General features: G+C 44.3%; 1 protein-coding gene across 1 annotated transcript in view; it reads left to right on the forward strand.

Annotated features, from left to right (window-relative positions):
* CACNA2D4 (calcium voltage-gated channel auxiliary subunit alpha2delta 4) overlaps nucleotides 1-20,175 on the forward strand; it is a 130,150-nt gene that overhangs the window by 30,475 nt on the left and 79,500 nt on the right. Inside the window, exons 13-20 of the mRNA XM_018080068.2 lie at nucleotides 1,993-2,106; nucleotides 3,224-3,302; nucleotides 5,335-5,468; nucleotides 8,451-8,528; nucleotides 9,822-9,902; nucleotides 12,312-12,386; nucleotides 13,754-13,840; nucleotides 17,132-17,203. Coding sequence (XP_017935557.2) covers nucleotides 1,993-2,106; nucleotides 3,224-3,302; nucleotides 5,335-5,468; nucleotides 8,451-8,528; nucleotides 9,822-9,902; nucleotides 12,312-12,386; nucleotides 13,754-13,840; nucleotides 17,132-17,203 — 720 coding nt within the window. The remainder of the gene's footprint in view (nucleotides 1-1,992; nucleotides 2,107-3,223; nucleotides 3,303-5,334; nucleotides 5,469-8,450; nucleotides 8,529-9,821; nucleotides 9,903-12,311; nucleotides 12,387-13,753; nucleotides 13,841-17,131; nucleotides 17,204-20,175) is intronic.

Below are 20,175 nucleotides of genomic sequence, written 5' to 3' on the forward strand. Positions count from 1 at the left end.
ATCTCCTGCACCATCGTAGCCCCAGTAGCCCCATGCCTCCCTGGTGGACACTCACACTGTCTGTTCTCTGCTAATCTGCATGCAGATGATCTCTGTCCTAGAAATAGCTCACTTGAGGCTCTTTGTCTTTTTTGTACCTGATAGTCTGCAGCAGAATGCCATGTGGCTGTCACCTCCTTTTCTCCCTTAGTTTTCACCTAAGGGCATCCTGTGCTTGTCCCAGTTGCACACCCTCAGCCTTTGCCCTGAGCAGGATGCACGTGAGCTCTGACCCCTCCTGAAGCTCAAACTACCCTGCAATCAAGTTACACTGATGGGGGTTTTTTTCCATGGTACAAAGTATAGCAGCTTTTTGGACAACTGGAAATGGCAGACCTTGGGGACTCTGTAGAGAAGGACATGGGAGATCCCCAGGGCTGTGTTGGAGTGACCACAGCAGCAGAGGTACTGTCTGTCTCCCCTCTGAATGTGCTGCTGTGATGACACGAAAGAGGAGGTGGCAGAAGGTGATGTTATGGTGATGTTAGCACTGAACCTGGTAATTTCATAATAAGGGACAATCACAGAGGTAACTGTGGTGAAATTACTGGGGAAATCTGGACTTGGCGTTGGCTTGCAGGTATGGATGTACATGATGTTGATCTGCAGTGGAACTACAGTACCATTCATGTTGGTAAAAACATTTGTCTGTCATAACATAGCATGACCAAAACAGAGGGGAGTTGTGAATTGAACCCTAAAAGACCCAAAAAGTCCCAGTTCGCACTCTGAGCTTTTGTTTTCCCATCCAATGCTTGCTTTCTTTTTATGCTATTAATCTTGCCACTTGGATATCTTTTTCCTCATTTGTAAGATATAACTATCTTCTCCAATTTAAAATTGCTGCTGTTTGATATAACCTTACTCACCCTTCAGTTAGTCTCCTGTATAGTCTCCATCTCATGCCATTGCCTCTCATTAATCTCTTGCGCAGAGTTGTCATCTCTCCCCCTTTCTGTATTTTTTTTTACTCTGCATCAGTTTCTGTATCTTCCTCTGTTGATTGGACTTCTCCTTGCTCAGAGCACAGAAGTGGTGAAATGCAGAAAAAGGAGAAGCTGGGAGCCTCAGAAAAGTGGCTGCTTGGTTTGGTACCTTGGATGTCCTCCACTGCCTCCACCGGTGGCTGTTAACACCTGTGTTGGTGCTGGATAAGGCATTTAGCTCTCTAGAGCTGGGTACCTGAGGGCATGAGAGGCAAATGGCTCTGCATGCAGAAGCACAAGATAAGCAGTGCTCCATGGCTGGTTTTTTTTGGCTGAAAAAGAGGAAGGGCTTGCCTGCAAGAGCACATCTGTTCAACACCTCTCCAGGTGCCCTTGGGAGCACATCAGCGTTTGTACCAGAGTCCCAGTGTACTTCTGCTCTGCCTTAAATGTCACTTATGCACAGATAATGGGTCATCTGTCACTGCAGTGTGTGGACTCTCTATCTGGCCCATCCACAACCTTTCTCATCTCTGGTGGTAGTAGCGTCCTTTTTTCATGTGCTCCTGCCTTTCTCTGCTATTCTTTGGCAGATTGATGTATTTACCCTGAAATAATGAGTTTGATTTCCTACTCCTCTCACATTCTCTGCCATAAAAAGTGACAGTTACTGCTGTCAAATCAGAATTGCAGTGTTTATGGTCCATCTCTAGTTGTTTTGCATAAACGAATGCGACTGTGCAAGATGTGAAGCAGCAGGGAATCGCACCCTTCCTCCACAACGCTTATTTTCCCCTCATTATTTTACTTCTGTGAAGCCTCCCATGTCTACATGTGCTAGGCAGGGCTGTATAAATAAAAAAATTATATGCAGCGTGCGAACACAGCCGTTATTTAAGCGGAGCTCTTTCTGAGTGTGAGGTTTGCAAGAGGAAGTCAGGATCTGGCCCACCGTGAATAAATAGAGTGCAGTTACACAGAAGCAGCCTGAGCTGGGATAACTAATGCTCTTCCTCTCTGTTTGTAGTTCAGAGAAGCTGGTCAAGGCGGCTTGTGTAACCAAGCCATCATGCTGATCACCGACGGAGCAGTGGAGGATTATGAATCCGTGTTCGAAAAATACAACTGGCCAGATCGGAAGGTTTGTCTGGGAAGTGATAAGTAGAGAGGGAGAGGAAAGGTGCTATCCTGCTATGGTGGGAATAGAAGAGCACAAGTCAGGATATCAGGCAGAGCTGAGCATTCACATCCTCCAACACCTGTATACCCGTGAGCACCTGGCTGTAAACACAAACCAAAGCAGCCAGGTAGGAGCCTGCTGCAGAGGTTTTCAAGGTGGTAGGATTACAAATGGATATCTGTAGGTCAGTAAAGAGGGTTTTTTCATACATTTCATTTTCTAAAGGTATGGACAACCAAAGTGTTCTCCTGATAACATTATAAACACTGAGTTGAATACTTAAAAATTTTTAAAAAAACCCACCAAAACGCCTTTTTGAAAATAGTTTTAATCCTGTGCAGGACTGTTTATAATTGGTCCTGTTTGGGAAAGGTTTGGCTATTAGCAGTTCTTATGTTGGGCAGGGAATGGCCCAGAAAAGCTCTCTAGGTGCCCTCCAGCCCTGTTTACTCTGAGGTCTGTAATTACAGTCTTGTACTAGCAGAGCTGACTGTGAAAGCAGAATAGACCACGGCTCATCCTAAACCCTCCTGATTTATTTGTTTACCTCTTCCCAGCTAGCAGCAATGCACAAAGGGAGGGAGAAACCTACTGAGAGACCAGAGCAAGGGGCTGTTAAAGCAGTTTATTTCAGGATTGGCTCTTTTGTTGGTGGTCAAACACAAGAGAAATGGTAAAGCTTTCTCTAAATGATTCATGCAGCCAGCTGTTCCCTTGGGTAAAGGATTCCTGTGAGCTATAAACCTCTCTGCATGTGGTTGCTGAGTGCCTGGCAGAGCTGCTATCATAAAATCAAGCAGAATTTGCACTTCTGCCTTGTTATTCAGACGATGCTGGGTGCTACTTGGCTTTCTGGGCTTGTTGTAATCGGAAATTAAGTTCCAGCCCGCAAAATGCAAAACAAATGGCGCAAGAGGCTCCCGTCTCTGTGTGAAAGCAGAGCTATTGCTTTGCACCACAAACAGGCACTCACACCAGTGTGTAACAGGATGCCAAACCTCAGCCTCAGGATACCAAACCTCAGGATTTGGTAGCACATTACAGACTAATTCTTCTATCTTCGCGTTCTTGTTCCCAGGTCCGGGTTTTCACTTACCTCATTGGACGGGAGGTCACTTTTGCCCCCCAGGTGAAATGGATTGCCTGCAACAACAAAGGTGCTGTGTGGGAATGGTTCCCCAATCCCCATCACACACGTCACACGTGGACTGCAGCCACAGGACCCTGGATCCTGCTAAGGCTCACCCACTACAGCTGGGGCCCAGGAGCCCTTGCTTGGAAGACAACATAAGGAAAAATCAGACCCTGCTAGTCCACGTGAAGTGTGTCTGTGTCCAACTAACACCAGTCCTCCATGCTGAGCCACTGCATTTTCCTGTCACGGTGCCAAGGGACACTATGACCGAGATTCACACTGGCTGTAGTCCACCTAAGTCCCTGTGCTTATTGTGCCCCAGTTGCTGGCTTTTGACAATCTGTCTACAGCTCTGTCAGAGAGCCCGACATCTTTTGGCTGAGATGTCAAACAAATATCACCTCTTTAAAGATTTTACAGCATTTTTCATGAGGTCTGTGGGTTAACCCCTGTATCCTAGCCAAATTCTTTGTGTGTCAGTGGTTTTCACTGAGGCACCAGAATAGCTTGTTAATCCCACCCCAAACCCAATATTCTCTCTAACTGGCATTAAATTACATGAATAGGAAAATCCATTCACAGTAGGTGAGTCACCTCTATGCATTAGGGGCCAGTTAAAAAGTCAATTTAGTCCTATCAGAGTCTGCAAGGCTAAAGGAAGAAAGAGGGGGGACAAGTTTTCCGTGTTTGGGCTTGACCTGGCCTCAGTGTGCCTGGAGACAGCAGTGCTTGCTACATCAGTGTCCTGCTTAAACAGGAAAAGGAAGGGAAGACTGGAGCTGGGAGTCGGGTACATCAGCTGTTTTCCAGTCTGAGCAGTAGTTCCAGCAGACTATGAAATACATGGAGGCATTTCTACTGAAAATCATTGACAGATGAGTTCCTGACCTGCAGAATGTCTGTGAGCTGGGGATTTTCAAGGCTCAAACATTCACCTATTAGCACTTTGAATTACATATAGTATTTTTAGGTTTTGTTAAATGAAACAAAATCCTGGATTTCAGATTGTATTCCCAGTGATGAGATTAGTGACAGGGAATTTGTGGTGCTGTTGGTTCATCATAAAATGTCAGAACGGGGTTCTTCTGAATAACCAGATAACAAAAATATGCTCTTTGCACTTGGATTCTTATTTACCACACTTGAACTCTGTAGAGGGCTCCCTGATTTTGGTTCTTCTGTTTCAGCACATTGTATAGCTCTTATGGTCCTTGTTTTCAAGCACACTAAGTCTGTTTCCAAATCACAAAGCTTATCAGAATACAAGCCCTTTCACATGACAGTGTTTCCCTAGTGATAGGAAAGTTTTCCATCTATCTGATGTATTCCATCTTATACCAAGTACAATCAAACCATGTGGTGAGAAGCAGGACAAGGGTCCTCATGACATTACACTATGTTAGCATCTCTAACCAGTTAAGTAGCTAGTGTTGAGGACTGTCTGATAACTTGAATATATTCTTCCCCCTATACTCCTTGTTGTAGCATTAGACTGTTATAGGTCCATCTGCAGGGACAAAGCCTTGGAAATAGGTTACTTGCACTTTTATCTTTTGCTTCCAAGGGGTAGATGGAAGTAGTCGCCATCCTTGGATGTAAAGCTAGGCAGACTGAAGAGTGCCGGAAAAAAATCTGGAAGCAAAGGTGGGAGTTTGGTCTTAATATAAAATAGCTCAGGGTAAGCAGGTAGGCTGGTGAAATACTTTGTCTGCATATGTTTGGCCTTCAGGACCAAAGGCAGCCTCAGTAGTGGAAGGTTTTGCCCAAGACCCAATGCAATGTTGTGTATTTGCTTTGCATAAATCTGGTTATATCAAGACCCTGGCCTTGAGCATTGCTTCAGTATTTTGAGAGAACAGAGTCCATGCTTCAAAACTAGATTTCCACAGAAACGTGTGCCCACAGAAGCTTGTGAATACAAGGCGCATCAAGGCTTTTGTAAACTGGGTAGATAGAGTGTTTGACATCTAGTTTTCTAGCTTTGCACAGGCGCTCGTGTAAAAATACGGAAGATGCGTTGGCAGAGTGACTCAAACCTCTGTTTCTCCACAAAGGCTACTACACTCAGATCTCCACGCTGGCGGATGTCCAGGAGAACGTGATGGAGTACCTGCACGTGCTCAGCCGCCCCATGGTCATCAACCATGACCACGACATTATCTGGACTGAGGCCTACATGGACAGCGCGGTAAGCACCTACAGCACGAGCCTTTAGTCGGCAAACAGCAGGGCCTGTGGGCCAAAGTGGCAGAGGTCTTAGGCACACAGCTAGTATGTTAGCCATATAACTTATCCCTGCTTCCCATCTAAATATCTTATGCGTATCAGAATCTAAATAAAGCCCTGAAATTTATGTAATACCGGGAGTTGGCTGATGGACAGAAATTACTGGTCCCTGGCTCTGCTGATACAGACAATATTTCTTTTCTACTCTCTCCCGGAGCTGAGGTGTGTATGCGGTCTCAGATCAGAATCTGCAGTGACCCAGTCTCCCAGGGCTAATCACACAGGCACAACGTCACTTAAGTAGTGCTTCTGTGAAAGCAGGTTACCTTCTAAAGGATTATTCATAGGAAAGATTATCTGTGGCTCAGGGTACAGGTCACAGAGACTGATTTCCTCCAGACCAGGAGCCAACTGCATATTGCTTGCCTCCCAAAGGTACAGGATGCTGGGGAAGCAGGCTTGCTCTTTTGTTCCTTGCTCTAGCAAGGCCTGTCACCACAGTGGTCCTGTGCCCAGCCCTGAGGGCCAAGGACACATCACAAAGGACTGGACAATCAGCACTCCCAACCCCCCTTGCTTTGCCTTAGACCTGCCCTGTTAGAAGACATTTGGACCACAAGCAGGTGCTGTCATCATGTGGTGTTGCTAAGGCAGCTCTGAAATTCAAAGGAGTGAAGGGAAGGACAAAGGCGTAGATGACACTGAAGGAACCTTCCTGTGCACTTCACCAAACAGATGATGTTCCTCAGTCTCCATCTCCACCCCTTTTTACACTGCTGAAAGAGAAAATTACAGTTTTTCGTTTGTGGCTCTCTGTGCCCTCTGTGTGGGAGAGAGTTTTTTTCCCACATTGGATTCTTCACCCCAGAGAAGTGCCTGACTTCTGGACAGCTAGAGATGATCTGAAGTCAGGTTTCCCTCTTCCAGAAACGAACCTAAGGTTTCAGGACTATTTATTCTATCTGAGGAGAAGAATCTTCTAGAAACATTGAGAATGTTTCTGTACACAGTCCCACTGTGGGACTGAATTTGCAGGCTCCAGTCTGGACAACAGCAGCTTTAGGGTGTCTGCTGCAGCCCTGGGGAACACACACAGTTTTCAGGTTTAAGATCTACAGTGAGAAACATGAGTTCCTGGAAGTCCAGGCTACATATGGTGGTACTCAATGCTGTGCTCAGAGTCGACCACATGAACCCCAGGAAATACCTCCAAGGTTGCCAGGCTCGTACCATCATGGTTATAATTCGAAGACTCTTGTAGGAAGGGACTATTCCCCACTTTGTGCTGTGTCTGACCACTGAGGCTGCAGCCATGGCACACTAGCTCTGGGAGAGTGAAATGGAGATGTCTTTGCTGCCAGGTGAGAGCTGGGACATGGTACTTGAAGGTACAAGGCGAAACCTCCAGAGATGCTACTAATTACCCAGCAAGTTTATTTTATCAGCAGGCTTGCCACCTCTGGCACTGCTGTATGGGGTCACACTTCCCAAGGCAGCCACAGAGATTTGTTTGCTGCACATTTGTTGCTGCACTTCTTTTCTTGCCTTGTGTCTTGGCTTGCCATTCTCTTCCTCTGTCCCAGCCTCTCCCATCTTTGATTCATTCCTCCATTCATGTATTCATTTATGTGTTCATCCATGTCTCTCACTAGCTGCCACAGTCTGAGGAGGTAACTGCACCCCTGTGTTTTGTGTTGTTTCCCTTGTGCCAGTTGGTGTGTCAGTGCCAGTGTTCACAGCCACAGCTGGCCTGTACATCTTTGGGGAGGGGTGGGGGACACAGCACTGAAAGAGTCCTCTTGCACTGGCAAGAAGAGGAGAGGAAATGCTGGATGTACTGGGGAGCTGTGCTGTGCTGCTGGTTCAGAGTAGGTAGGGGTGTCTGTGTTGTGCAGTAGCTTAGTTTACCTGATCTCTTTTTCCATATGTCCAGTAAGTGCCAGGGAAGTTTACTTGCTGTGTGTTAGTGAGCATTGCTGTGAATGGGAATTTTCCACAAAAAATCATCAGAATAGTAACTCAAGATATGAGGCTCAAATCCCCATCAAGTGACTGATTATTGACTGGCTCCTTTATGGCTCCTAGTACATATTGTAATGAAGACAGGAGGTCATTTCTTGCCTTGCTACTGACTTGGCCAAATGAGAGATAAAAGGGGGGGATGTTACTGACAACAAAGGATTAGATTCTTTTGATAGCTTGGCATGTTTGGGAGACTCATTTGCATGTGTCTTACCTGTTTACCTCCTTTCATGTGTGTTTTTAGAGCATCTGTCTTCTGTTGAACTGGGAGCATCTGTTATCCCATTACATGTGCATGTCCTGTATCCCTCATAGAGAAAGCTCACTCTGTTGTATCTGTTTGGATCATGATTTTGTCTCTGTTTTTCCTACACTTAGATGGTTGGGTAACAAGTATATATAAGCAGGCTTTGTGTGTATTTGTCCCTGTTAAATATTTGCCTGTGGTGTTTTTCATTTGTGGTATTCATATGTTAGCAATATAGACAATACCTTGTCTGTGGTTTTGCTCATATTTGTGTTGCTTTTCTCCATTCTGTGCTCCTTGTGTTGGTGGTTTTTACACTCATTGCATAAGTGTTCATGTCTACACTCCTAACACATGGTGGGTATAAATTGTGCCACCAATTCTACAGGTTCCTGCCTCTTCATTAAAGCAACTCTTCAATTTCTCCTGCTTCAACACATTTCACTGGCTTTCATCCCATCCTCATCACCCCACACGAGCAAGCATCCACCCCACGATCCTCTTGGATACAGAGTATTTAAAAGTGCTGCCATCTGTTTCTCGAGAAGTGTGGGAGGAGGCAAGGAGGTGGTTAATTGTAATCAACATCTGGGGTCCTTGGGAATTCCAGTGCCTTCCATTTGAGTTATCTCTGTTATTGCACTTGCTAACACACGTTCCATTGCTCTGTGGCAGCTCTTTGCATCTCAGGCTCAAAGTCTGTTGCTCATGACGACAGTGGCCATGCCAGTCTTCAGCAAGAAGAATGAGACGGTGAGTGTAACGTGGGCTTTGCTCTCCTCCCTGCCAGCAGAGGTGACAGGATGCAGGGGACCTTTGCAGGGTTTTAAAGCCATTCAGAAGTGCGATAGACTTCTGGCAGGATGGATGGCTGATAATTTATCTGTCAAAATGATAGCCTGTCATGTCCTCTGAATGCTATTTCTTTAAAATACCTCTTAAATATGACATGTCTCTCTGTTTTATCCCTTCCATTTTCAAAATGTGCCTAGTTCATTGACCTTAAAATTTCAGGCTGGAAGAGATCGTTACCTTGTCTAGTCCATCTCTTTTATTGCAGACCTTTACATTTCACACAGAGGGTCCTTCACAAGCCCAATAACCTGTTTTGGCAAAAGTGCCATTGAAGAAAAGCATCCAGCCCCAAATCTCTCCATTGTGGTTTCTCACTCTCCACTAAAAACTGGTGTCTAAATTCTGCTTTCAGTTTGTCTGGCCTCGTGTTCCTGTCATAATGGCTTCCTCTACTTGATTAAAAAGTCTATACCCTTTGGTACGTTCTCCTGGGAAGCATCTTCTACACTGACATAAAGTCAAACCTGTCTGTCTTGATAAGATAAAAAGGCTGAATTATTTAAATGTATTTGATAAGGGCATTTCCTCCGGGGTTTAAAACCCTTTAGACACTCTTTTCTGTACAATTTCTTGTTTCTCAGCATCCTTTTAAAATGGTGGACAGTATCTTTCCTTTGCTGTATGAGGGATAAACTATTCATCCAGGTCTTACAAACAACTGTCTGCCTTCTCCACCTGGGGCTGGCCTTAGCCTATATTAGCACAGTGGTGCAATGGGAGTCTGTGTGTCATTTTTTCCATCATGCTACATTAATAATGCTTATTAAACAACCAGTTTCCCATACAGTGGAGGGGGGAATTCCTTTTTCCTAGGTTAACAATTTTATATTCAGTATTTGATTTAGTTGACCCAAGTTGTCAACCAATCCATGTTCTGTTGCATGATTGTCTTGACCTTATTATTATTTACACATACTGAATCCAGGAGTTTGCCCTCAAAACTTGTTTTCAGTGATTTTATGTTGCTTCTGAAGCATAGTAAATAGTACTGACTAGTATTGTGTAGAAATACTCCTCTCCACAAACCCTGGAACAACCTCTTTAGACTTTTTGAAGTATGCTAATTGATTTTAAATAAAGATACACAAGCCTAGAGAGGATATGTGAGAGACTAGTAGGGACACAATGTGCTTTCAGGTAGAAAACTACCCAGGTCTTGCTTCTGAAAATAGATTCTCCTTTGTTTTAAAGCGATCCCATGGCATTCTTCTGGGTGTGGTGGGCTCTGATGTACCACTGAGGGAGCTGTTAAAACTTGCTCCACGGTATAAGGTAAGACTCAGAAAATGCAATTTGTTCTTTTGCACAGCAAAGTCATTAGTCATTCTCTCATGGGCATGACTGAAAAATCATTTCTCTGCCTGTAAGAAAAACTATGAGCATAAAGGAAGAGATGTTGGATGTGGTGATGTGTGGTTTCTATACAGCACAAGTGACATTCACTACTAGAAGCTCTTTGCTGCTTCAGGATCACAAGACCTGGATGATCCAGTAGATTGGCAAAATGTTGTGGAACTTTTGCATTTTGATGGTCACCAACCTAGATCCTTCAGAGATGACAGCCTATCTTAGAAGAATTAAACTTTTATATCCAGTTCCCGGTGGACAAGAGTTGCCATGCCAGCTGGCAAAAAATGTATTGGTTTCACTGTCAATATTCTTAGAAGAAAAAGTGAGGGCTGAATGGATTATGGAGAGCCAACTCTTCTGGCATGCCCAGAAGAGTTTCTCCAGATCAGCATGAAGATTTTTTGGCAGGACAGTGCACAGAAAGTTGGCTCTCACTCACTTTTTCTATACCTAGATGGAGTATATGCTCCCCAGACTTGTTAGTCAAAAAGCTTTCCATTAGCTCTATGTTCAACGTATCTAAAAAGAAAAAAAAAATGTTCATTCATAGGAAATCCCTCCAGAGATGCACTGTTTAGTTTGGTTTCTGATGTAAACTCCATGCAGTGACCCTTTGTTCAGTCAGGCTGCACACCAGGAGACAACAAGCACATCCAAGGACCACCATGAAACGAGGAAATTTGAGCCATCATTTCAAGTTTTCGGTTTCTCTTAAATAACTATCAGAAAACTACTACCAGTTAGGCAGTTGTCCAAAACCTGATTGCTAAAGGCTCACAGGACTGAAAGTGCTGTCAGAAGCTATGAATTTCTGCGGCGCTTCCAGATGTGGATACACAGCAGACCATTAACATGAAGCTGTAGGAAATGATCCTTCAGGTAATCCTAGAACTGGGAGTGTCAGGGTGCATGCATTCAGCATGCAAAAGCTGGGTGCTTTGGGCCTGGGGGAACCTTGTCTAGGAGTTTCAATTTTTATACGTTTATTTTCTGTATAAGACTGATACCTTTTCATCTTCCTCTCTCCATGTCACTCAAAGGCCAGGTGTCAGGCCAGGTGTCACAATAATCTTTCTTCTGACCCAAGAAGGGACACAGTTCTTTCCTCCAAGCAGTGTCAGGGAAGGAGAAAAAATTATTTGAATTTCTTTACATGAAAGGCAGGACACATCTTCCCAGAAGCTCTTCCAACTCCAAAGCAGTTTAGAAACCCAGGATCCTCAACTTAAATTCCCTGGAATATAGGTTACAAAAGGACCAGTTCCAGAGTTCCAGCCCTCAAGAGCTTGTGTATTGATGATCATGCTTACTTGGCTGGGAAATATCAGGTTTAATAGGCAAAAAAGAAGTTTGCTGATCCAGTGTCTTGGTTTTGTTCTTGCCACGCTGAGCTGAGCCAAGTATGCTTTACAAAAAGCTACTTCACATAGAGACAGTCCAAAGTTGTGATCCGAGATGTGTGAAATACAGAATTCGTTCCCTGAATGCACAGACGGATTGTAAATGACTCACCTCCTCACTTTCCTGCTGTTATCCCTCCAGGATTGTCTCTATAGGAAAATAAAGCTGCAACATTTTTTTGAAGATAGAAACCTTAGACGTCCTTGTTTTTCTTGAGACACCTCTTGTTTTGGCAAGCACAGGCTATCTCCAGATTTTTAGCTGGAATTTGTATTATATGTGGGCTTGAGCTGAGTAATTGCTCTCTCGGAAATCTCTTGCAGATCAGGTCAGTCAGTGTCTGCTCTTGTTAGACTGTGCTATTCCTTAAAAAGCACTTTAAGACTACAGGCTTGTACAACTGGCCTAGGCTAGGTCTGGTCTTGCCAACACTGAAACATAATGCAGAGCTCCTCTGAAGGCCAACGGGGTTTCCAGGGAAGCCGTCTGTGAGATTCATACTCACTTGTTCGTTCACTGCTCTGCACACATAGTGATGGGCACACAGACCTGTCACTGGTGTTTCTGGGCTGTTTACAACATTGCCTTTTTTATGAGTGGCTCTGCTATGCCTGCTGTGGAGAGCTCAGTCTGCCTCTGGGTGGTGATTGTCCAGGACGACAGTCAGACTGTAGGGGGGCATCTCTCTCTGAAGGTGTACACAAAACCAATTACCTGTCCATCCTTTTGTGCATCCAAGCACAGTGAGTCTGCTTGGGCAGAGCAGTCAGAGATCTGGAGATAAATGGTTTGGGATGGACCCTATTTTCTTCTGGTCAATACCTACAAAAGGAAAATATTTCTGACTATCGGTGGTGCCAGAGTATTAGTGGTACCCATCATACATGTTTCTAGCTAAAGCACTAATTATTCTGATGCCTCTTTCTTCAGCTGGGTGTCCATGGATACGCCTTTCTGAACACCAACAACGGCTACATCCTTTCACACCCAGACCTCCGTCCTTTGGTATGTATAGCTGTGAATCTGAGAACCTTTGCTGACTTGAAAACAGAGAATTTCAGGGGTCTTTCTGATTTGGGGGGTTTTTGAGCTGTGAAGGCTACCAGGCTCTGATATACAGGCACTCAGTAGCAAGAGGGGCAGAGAAATAAATTCCACGTACACAGATGTATATACGTACACGCATGGGTATGAAGCATAGGGTATCCTGCCTCTCTGTTCTCTGTAGGACTGCATGTGAGGGCTGTATTCGTGTGCACTTGCTGTACTGTGGGTGCACATGTAACTGTGCCCACGCAAGGTTTCACTGCCAGGCTGCAGGAACAGGTCCCCTTGCTCAGGCATATCTCCTACGAGGAGATTCAGCATGAGTAGCACCCCAGTAATCACCACCCAGCAGATATGGACATTTTAGGATTCTGAGCCTAGCGGGGTGAGGTACCACCAATCTTAGTAACATGGTGAGTCCGAGACCATTCAGAGACCAGTAGATTGCAAACACCTCCTGGGACTTGAGGGAGTCGACATAAGGACAGCATTTCTCCCTCGTGGTGCCACTGGAGCTCCAGGCTACCCATCTGTTTGCAAACACACAGCTGGCCTCATCAGTCAGATAGCCAGGCATGCAGAGATTTTACATTTCCTACACGTGCTGCTCAGCACCAATCCACCTGCACACAACTCTGAGCATTAGTGTGGTCACCAGCAAGAGAAAGTGCCACCACAGGGCTTCACAGCAGCTGTCTTAAAAAAGGCAGCTTTGCAAAGGGAGACCACTGGCACAGGGAGTTTGTTACGTGAAGAGAAGGGACAGGGCAAGGCAAAGCTGGCAAGGGCTATGCTTTACCTTCCACCTTAACTTGGCCTCTCTCGGTCTGCTTCACACCTTTTCCCTCACCTGGAAGATTACAGTGAAATAGCTCTCTTTTGTCAGCTCTAGGTGAAAAGTCTACCCTCAGTGGAGTCAAAGCCTAACTCCTGTCAGGAAGGATCTCCTGCTGGTATTATAATGTTAACGGGATTATACTCTTAGCTGCAGGGAAAAAACTGATTTTCTGGAGGCAAGTGTGTTGTACTGATCTGTTTAGAAGTAGGAGGCCATAGCTTTTACCTGCAAGTTTACCTGTGTTCCTGCCTTCTTCCTGGATCAACCTTTCCCACTTGAACTCTCCTAGCCCCTCACTGCCTGTGTAAAGAAATACATGACACAGGACCAATAAGGCACCTGCACAAATGCTGCCTTCCTAGTCAGAGAATAAATGAGACACCCCTATTTTTCAGCCAATTCTTAAAGGGTTAGTTTAGAAAGTTATCTAGCCACTTATTTGGGTATTTTTTCTTTCTTTTTCTTTTTTTTTTTCAATAAACACCAGTATAAGGAAGGAAAGAAACTGAAGCCTAAGCCGAACTACAACAGTGTAGATCTCTCAGAAGTGGAGTGGGAAGACCAGGAGGAAATAGTGAGTATCAGAAAGTGAATTTAGCCTTTTTTGTAGTCCCTTCTTTCTATTACTTGGTGTGCCTGTATGGAAGGCGTGGGGGAGCAGTGGGCACTCCTGTTTTTTTCTGTGCCTGACCGGCTCTGAGTAAGAGAGGCTGGTGCTCTAAAAGAGGACAAAAGATGAAAAACTCCTCTACAAAGTGTTTGTCTTCCATCCCAGTATGAGTTTACCTTCACAAGGAACAAAGAGGGAAAGTGCTGGCACGAGGAAGGAAGCACTTTGGAGGGTGCTCCACGGAGCCAGTCTGTGCATACATGGCCCAAATGCTGCCTTAATACAAAGCCAAGGTAGCTTTAGGAGTGTGGCAGTGTCCTGTGATGTTACCCATACATGTAGGATGTGAGATATAGCTGAAACCACTCAACTAACAAGATCTGCAGCAAGGAAGAAAGTGCATTCAAGAAGAGTCTAAAGCTTGCAGTTACTATTAATATTAGACAAAGAGGATAAGGGACTTAGACACTTAAGAAAAACAAATTTCCAGAAATCACCTTATTGCATAGGTGTAGAGGCACTGAAAATAATAGCTGACCAGAGGGTAAAGATTAGAAAAATACTTTTTCTATTGTCTTCTGAGAAAAATTATTAAAAAGTGATAGACAAGAAAGAGCATGCATGTTATAGCTGTACATTGCTGCTTTGCATAACTAGGAGCCTAGATAAAATAAGAAGTTCCTCTGTGGCTGGTTTTATTTTACTCAGAAGAAGTAGGAGAAAAGAGATACTTAAGTTACTAAGATAAGAACTGAATTTGGATTAAGACAGAATTAGCTGCGAGACAGATGCTTCTGGATTACAGGGGAGACTGCAGAGATAAACGGATCTGATGCTATAGATATCCACTTAAACAGGTAGGACAAACAAACTGACCAGCAACAGGATCAAAGTAGCCACTGCCACTAGTGCAGGCCAAGTACAAAGGGTACACCAAAGGAACTTGGGAAGGGGAAGAGTGGCAAACTGAGAAAGAAAACACAGCAGAACCGGGTGTGAAACATGGAAAGCAAGACAAAATAAGAGGCTTTACATGTAGTGGGACCACCAAGATGCTAGCTGCCAATGGCTTTGTGTAGGTTCACTGATAACTTATATGAGCTCTGCTCCCACTGTAGTTTTTCTCTCACTGGAGCCACTTTTAGAGCTGTTCCTCTTTACCTAGTTTGCTGTTAAAAAAAAAAAAATCCAGGAAATGAGAGAACTTTGCTTTGCTCTCCTATTTATTTGGCTAGCAGGTTCCTGTCTGACCAATTAACTGATACCTGAATGCAACTACAATGCAACGTGTAAGGTTTTTGTCCATAGGCAGTCAGAATAAAACTACCCACGGGGGAAAAAAGTCATGAAACAGGCATGAATAACAAAGCCACTTTGTGTTTCTCTGCTGCACCTTCCAGAAGAAAGAAAGGTTGCAGTCACTGAGGGTACAGAGACATTCAGTGACGCGAAGTATATCTGCAGTGTGACTTCAGCAAGTCTAGAGACTCTCAAGATACACCCACTGCAGCAGAAAGCTGCCAACATTTCAACACTCAGATTTGTAGCTATGGTATTAGATCAATGACAGACTCAACATCAGTTGCAGTATAATCTCAGCAACACTGATAAGCAGCGAATTCCGACTGGAAAAATATGCCCAAGTGCTAATGATGTGTAATACAGCCAGCTGCTAAAAGGAAATCTAGTGGAGGGAAGATGGCATTGTCTGGAAAATACCAACTGATGCACGATGGTACTATCTGCAGCCAGGCAGCAGCAAGGGTTTGGACTTGCTTGTGAAGCAACACAGGGGTATTTGTAGTGTGAGGGGGAAAGGAGAAGGGTCGAGGGTCTAGAGCAGAAGATGTATAAGGAGTGGTTGAGGTCACTTGGTTTGTTTAGCCTGGAGAAAAGGAGTCTGAGGGGAGACCTCACAGCACTCCACAGCTTCCTCACAAGGGGAAGCAGAGGGACAGGCACCGATCCCATCTCTCTGGTGAGGAGTGACAGGGGGGCCCCTTGAGGGAACGGCATGAAGCTGAGTCAGGGGAGGTTTAGGTTGGATATTAGAAAAGGTTCTTCACCCAGAGGGTGGTTGGGCACTGGAACAGGGAAGTGTCACAGAAGCAAGCCTGACAGAGTTCAAGAAGTATTTGGACAACACTCTTGGACACACGGTGTGATTCTTGGGGCTGTGTTGCGCATGGCCAGGAGTTGGACTTGGTGATCCTCGTGGGTCCCTTCCAACTTGGGATATTCAATGATTCTAAATCCAGAACCCGTAGCAAATGCTGCAGGCTGTCAGACCAGAGAGTATGCCGTGGCTCTGGCAGGAGGTCAAACACTCTTAGCCAAAAAGGAGTAATAGTACCAGTCAGTGTTTTCATTTCCAAGATGTGGGCCTTGGGAAACATGAGCTTTATATTCTAGGTCTGTAAATAACCCACATCAAACAGCCATAGTAAACAAAGCTGTGGCCTTGTAAAGCAAATGCAGTTGAGACTGGCTAGCACCTGAATGGAGGCCTGTCTCTGGAAGTAAGGAAACAATTTGTGTGAATGAATAAGTTACTTCCCACCTATTTTTTCTATCCAGGCTGAAGCAATAGACTGATATGCTCTGGCAGGCTGGGCCTAAAGTCAAAGCCTCTGCACTTGTGGAAAAATTTCCTGGCTCTTTCTTGCAAGAGGCTGGGAGTCACCGTGAAAATTAAATTTTGGAACCTGGATTGAATAAAGAGGTCTTCTCACTGCCTACCCTGCTGACATACAGTCTTGCTTTGCTGCGCTAAACAGCTGCTTTGCTGCACCTCAGAAGTGGTGCTGAATACAGCCTATAATTTATAAATCAGTTTTTAAAATGTCAAAGAGCTTTGGATTCGGTCTGGGGGAGTTAGTGAGTTTCTCAGTTGTCTCCTCTTCCAGGCTCTCAAAGAACTGTGCTAATGACTTTCTGGCTGCCACACAGCAAAGCCTGAAACTCAGACTGGCAATTTCATAGATTCCAGATCCTTTTTTTGTGCTAAAAAGACATATCAACAGGCTTTCAGCATAAACCATTACTACTCTGTGTCACTTATCAGCTTGACCGAACAAGGATTGTGACCACTGAGAACAGGTTTTCAGTTTAAAAGAAGCAAGAAAGAGCTGGGAAGGAGAGGGAAGCTGCAGTCACTCTTTCTGCCAGCCACTGTATGTTAATGACAAGTGAGTCTATTAATTCCTGTCCTGTCCTGCCTGGAGACACTAATACTAAATTTGTTCACCTCTTCAGCTGAGAACTGCCATGATCAATGGGGAAACAGGCTACCTCTCTATGGATGTGAAGGTCCCTGTGGACAAAGGGGTAAGAAATTATCCTTCTGTTCAGGTCACACAAGGGAGTGGATGGGAAGTGGATGCTGAAGAACCACAAAGGATGTGGTTTTAATGCTCAGCATTTCTGAGTGTGAGGATTTTATTGTTTCAACACATATGTAATGCATGTGCTAAAGACATCTAAAAAAGCATCATTAGAAGTGCTCCTTACACCTACTAATATTCTGGTCTTAGAAAATTTTTGGAAATGCCTCTCAGCCCCCTACTTTTTCCAGGCAAAGCCAAAAAGCATGTTGTTCATTGTTTATAGGGCTGTGAAATGAAATGGGAGATCTTCAAGAGTTTAGAATAGGGAAGATTACGCAGATCTGACCTAGACAGAAAGAAGTTTGGAGACTATTTTGCCACTCCCTTTCCCTACCCAAAACCTCTCATGAAAACTTTTTCCCTCACTTTGTCAGAATATGATTTCCTTTATCCAGGTCCAGGATTAAATTTCTATGCAAATATTTGCAGATGTTTTATGAAAAGCCCTAGCGAAATGTAGACTTTTGAACATTCCCTACCAGCTCTAGGGTAGGGTTATACATCTTCCCTTGGAATCAGTGCAAGATTATCTTGTACATTTATGTTCACTGGTACTTTTTCATTCAGGTTTATTTAACTCTCTTAAAGATTTTGGCTTTCATCATTTCCTGTTAGGAAGTATTCCAGAGTCCTGCAAGTTACACTGCCCAGAAATCTTCCATATTTCAGGAAAATTTTCCATCCTTTACAGAGAGTATTTTTTTCAGTGGCTGGCTGAACTGCTCCCATGCTAAGCCACAGTCAGCACCAATTCCAACAAACTGCTCACAGCCACTGCTGAAAATAGTGCCACTTCCTAATGAAGACACCCCTTTGTTTCCTCTGAATGGTTGTACTGCTAGATCTTGTCACTACATTTTCTCTCTCTATTCTTGTTGTTTACAACTCTCAGGTTCCTGTCAATGCCTTTGCCTTTCTTCTCCCGGGCATTGCCAACATTTACATTTGAAATATTTGCACATTTTTCAGTCCAAGCAACTCAGCCACTGTGTTTGTTATCTTCATGTCTTTTATCATTTCTGGTGCACAAGCACTAGGGCTTTGCTGAATTAGAGTTCTGTTTCCCTGATGCTCTTTAGAGAGCATCTATTCTCTGCAATATGATATTTCTGAAAAAGGAGCCCCAAATCTCCTTTCTGCTGTCCCTTCAATTTTTTCTGTCTCCCCCAGCTCCGCTGGAACTGCCACCTTCACTTCTGTATTTCTTAGCTATTTTTTTTCCACGTGAAACCCACTCCTCCTCTTCATCCAGCCTTTCTAATTTTAAGGTCTGTTGTGGCTTTTATTCAGCATGAAGAGAAATGTTGTTTTATTTTGTCTTACAGATCCCTGTACATAAGGGCTGCTAAGGCAGAGTCTGTCTGTTCCTCTCATTAGATCTTTTTCCCTTGATGGCTTGTTGTTTACTGCCTCTTTTTGTTTACAATGCTGCAGCTGGTTCTCACTCTGTATCTTATTTAAGCCCACTTTAACAGATTCCTTAGAATAAAATTTCATGAGAAGCTGTTTCAAGTGCTTTATATAAACCCAGATACATTGCATGTCCTTTATTTCCTTCATTCCTCTACCTTAGTTATTCTGTCAGAAAAGCAATCAAGGTTTTCAAGCAAAATCTATTATTTGTAAGTCTAGATTGCTTATTTTGCTAGCTTAACCTCTTTGTGCACCCTCAACAACACTTCTTCTGAGTCATCCAGTGATATCTTTTTAGTTCAATATTTTAGAGACATCTTTCTGCTCCCCTACCCAGGGGGAAAAAAAAAGATAACAAAAAGTAGCCTTGGTAAAGAGGTATTACCTGTTTCATTCTGCAACTCCGGAAGCCTTATGAAGCACAATAGGAAACTGAAGTATGTGACAGTTTTACTACTATTGGAATACACACGGTGGGAACCAGAAACAAAATTCAGCAATTCCCAATTTTACCCTGCCAGCTGATGAAGCAGATCAGCATTGAAACAAAGAAAGTGCTGACAGAGCCTTGAAACAAAGAGAAGGAGGCAGTCAGACTACAGAGAGAAGGTCTGAATGAAAAGATAGAAATTATTCTGTCAGCCACGTAAACATTGATTTCCCAGGCTGATCTCAGGAAGGTATTGAGAGCAGAGTGAGACAGAGAGGGGAAAATAAGGAACAAATACAAGAGGTGGTTTTTAGAGAGATCAAGTGGCAAAAATGTCTTTGCTTGCAGCTGGAGTACAAAAGAGTTGTGACTGTGAAAGCAAAAGGGTGAGGACAGGGGTAGGAGCTGTGGCAAACCACTGGTAATGGCAATAACCAGGAGTGGATACCTGGTACAGTGACAATACCAAAACTGGAAATACTCATGTTCCCAGGCTGCAGGGGATGGTAGTCAGCTATCCTATCATGGTGCCAACGTGCCCATGCTCTTCTCTTCTCCCTTGATCCCCCTATATAGCAAAGTCCTGTCTGATCATCCTCAGCCCTGCCTGGTTCAAGGGTGCCTCTGCTTCTCTTCCATTCCATGGATAAGTGGTGATACCTCCAGCTGTCTTGGAGCAGGCTGGCCACCCACTCTCTCCTCCTGCCCAAAAAGAGGTTTGCCCTCCCTCCCTCAACTTGCAAGTGCTGAGTGGTTGCATGAGCAGAAGAGGGGCAGGTCAGGGGAGCAAAGGATGAGCAGGACAAGCCCTGTTAAAGGAAAGGGTCTCAGGTAGTGGCCAAATCTTCTTCTCCATGCCTCCCTGCCTCCACCATCAGATCAGACAGGCAAGAAAAGGGAGGATTAATAGCTCTTGTACCACCTCTAAAAATCACCATGCCGTGTTCTTCAGGGGTATCACAGCACTCTGGAAGATCTTGCACATCAGGAGGAATAACTTCACAGAAAGAGTTATTAAACATTGAAATGAACTGTCCGGGGAGGTGGTAGAGTGACCATCCCTGGAGATG

Source organism: Manacus vitellinus, unplaced genomic scaffold, assembly GCF_001715985.3.
Source record: "Manacus vitellinus isolate BGI_N305 unplaced genomic scaffold, ASM171598v3 scaffold_5_pilon, whole genome shotgun sequence".
Lineage (NCBI taxonomy): Eukaryota > Metazoa > Chordata > Aves > Passeriformes > Pipridae > Manacus > Manacus vitellinus.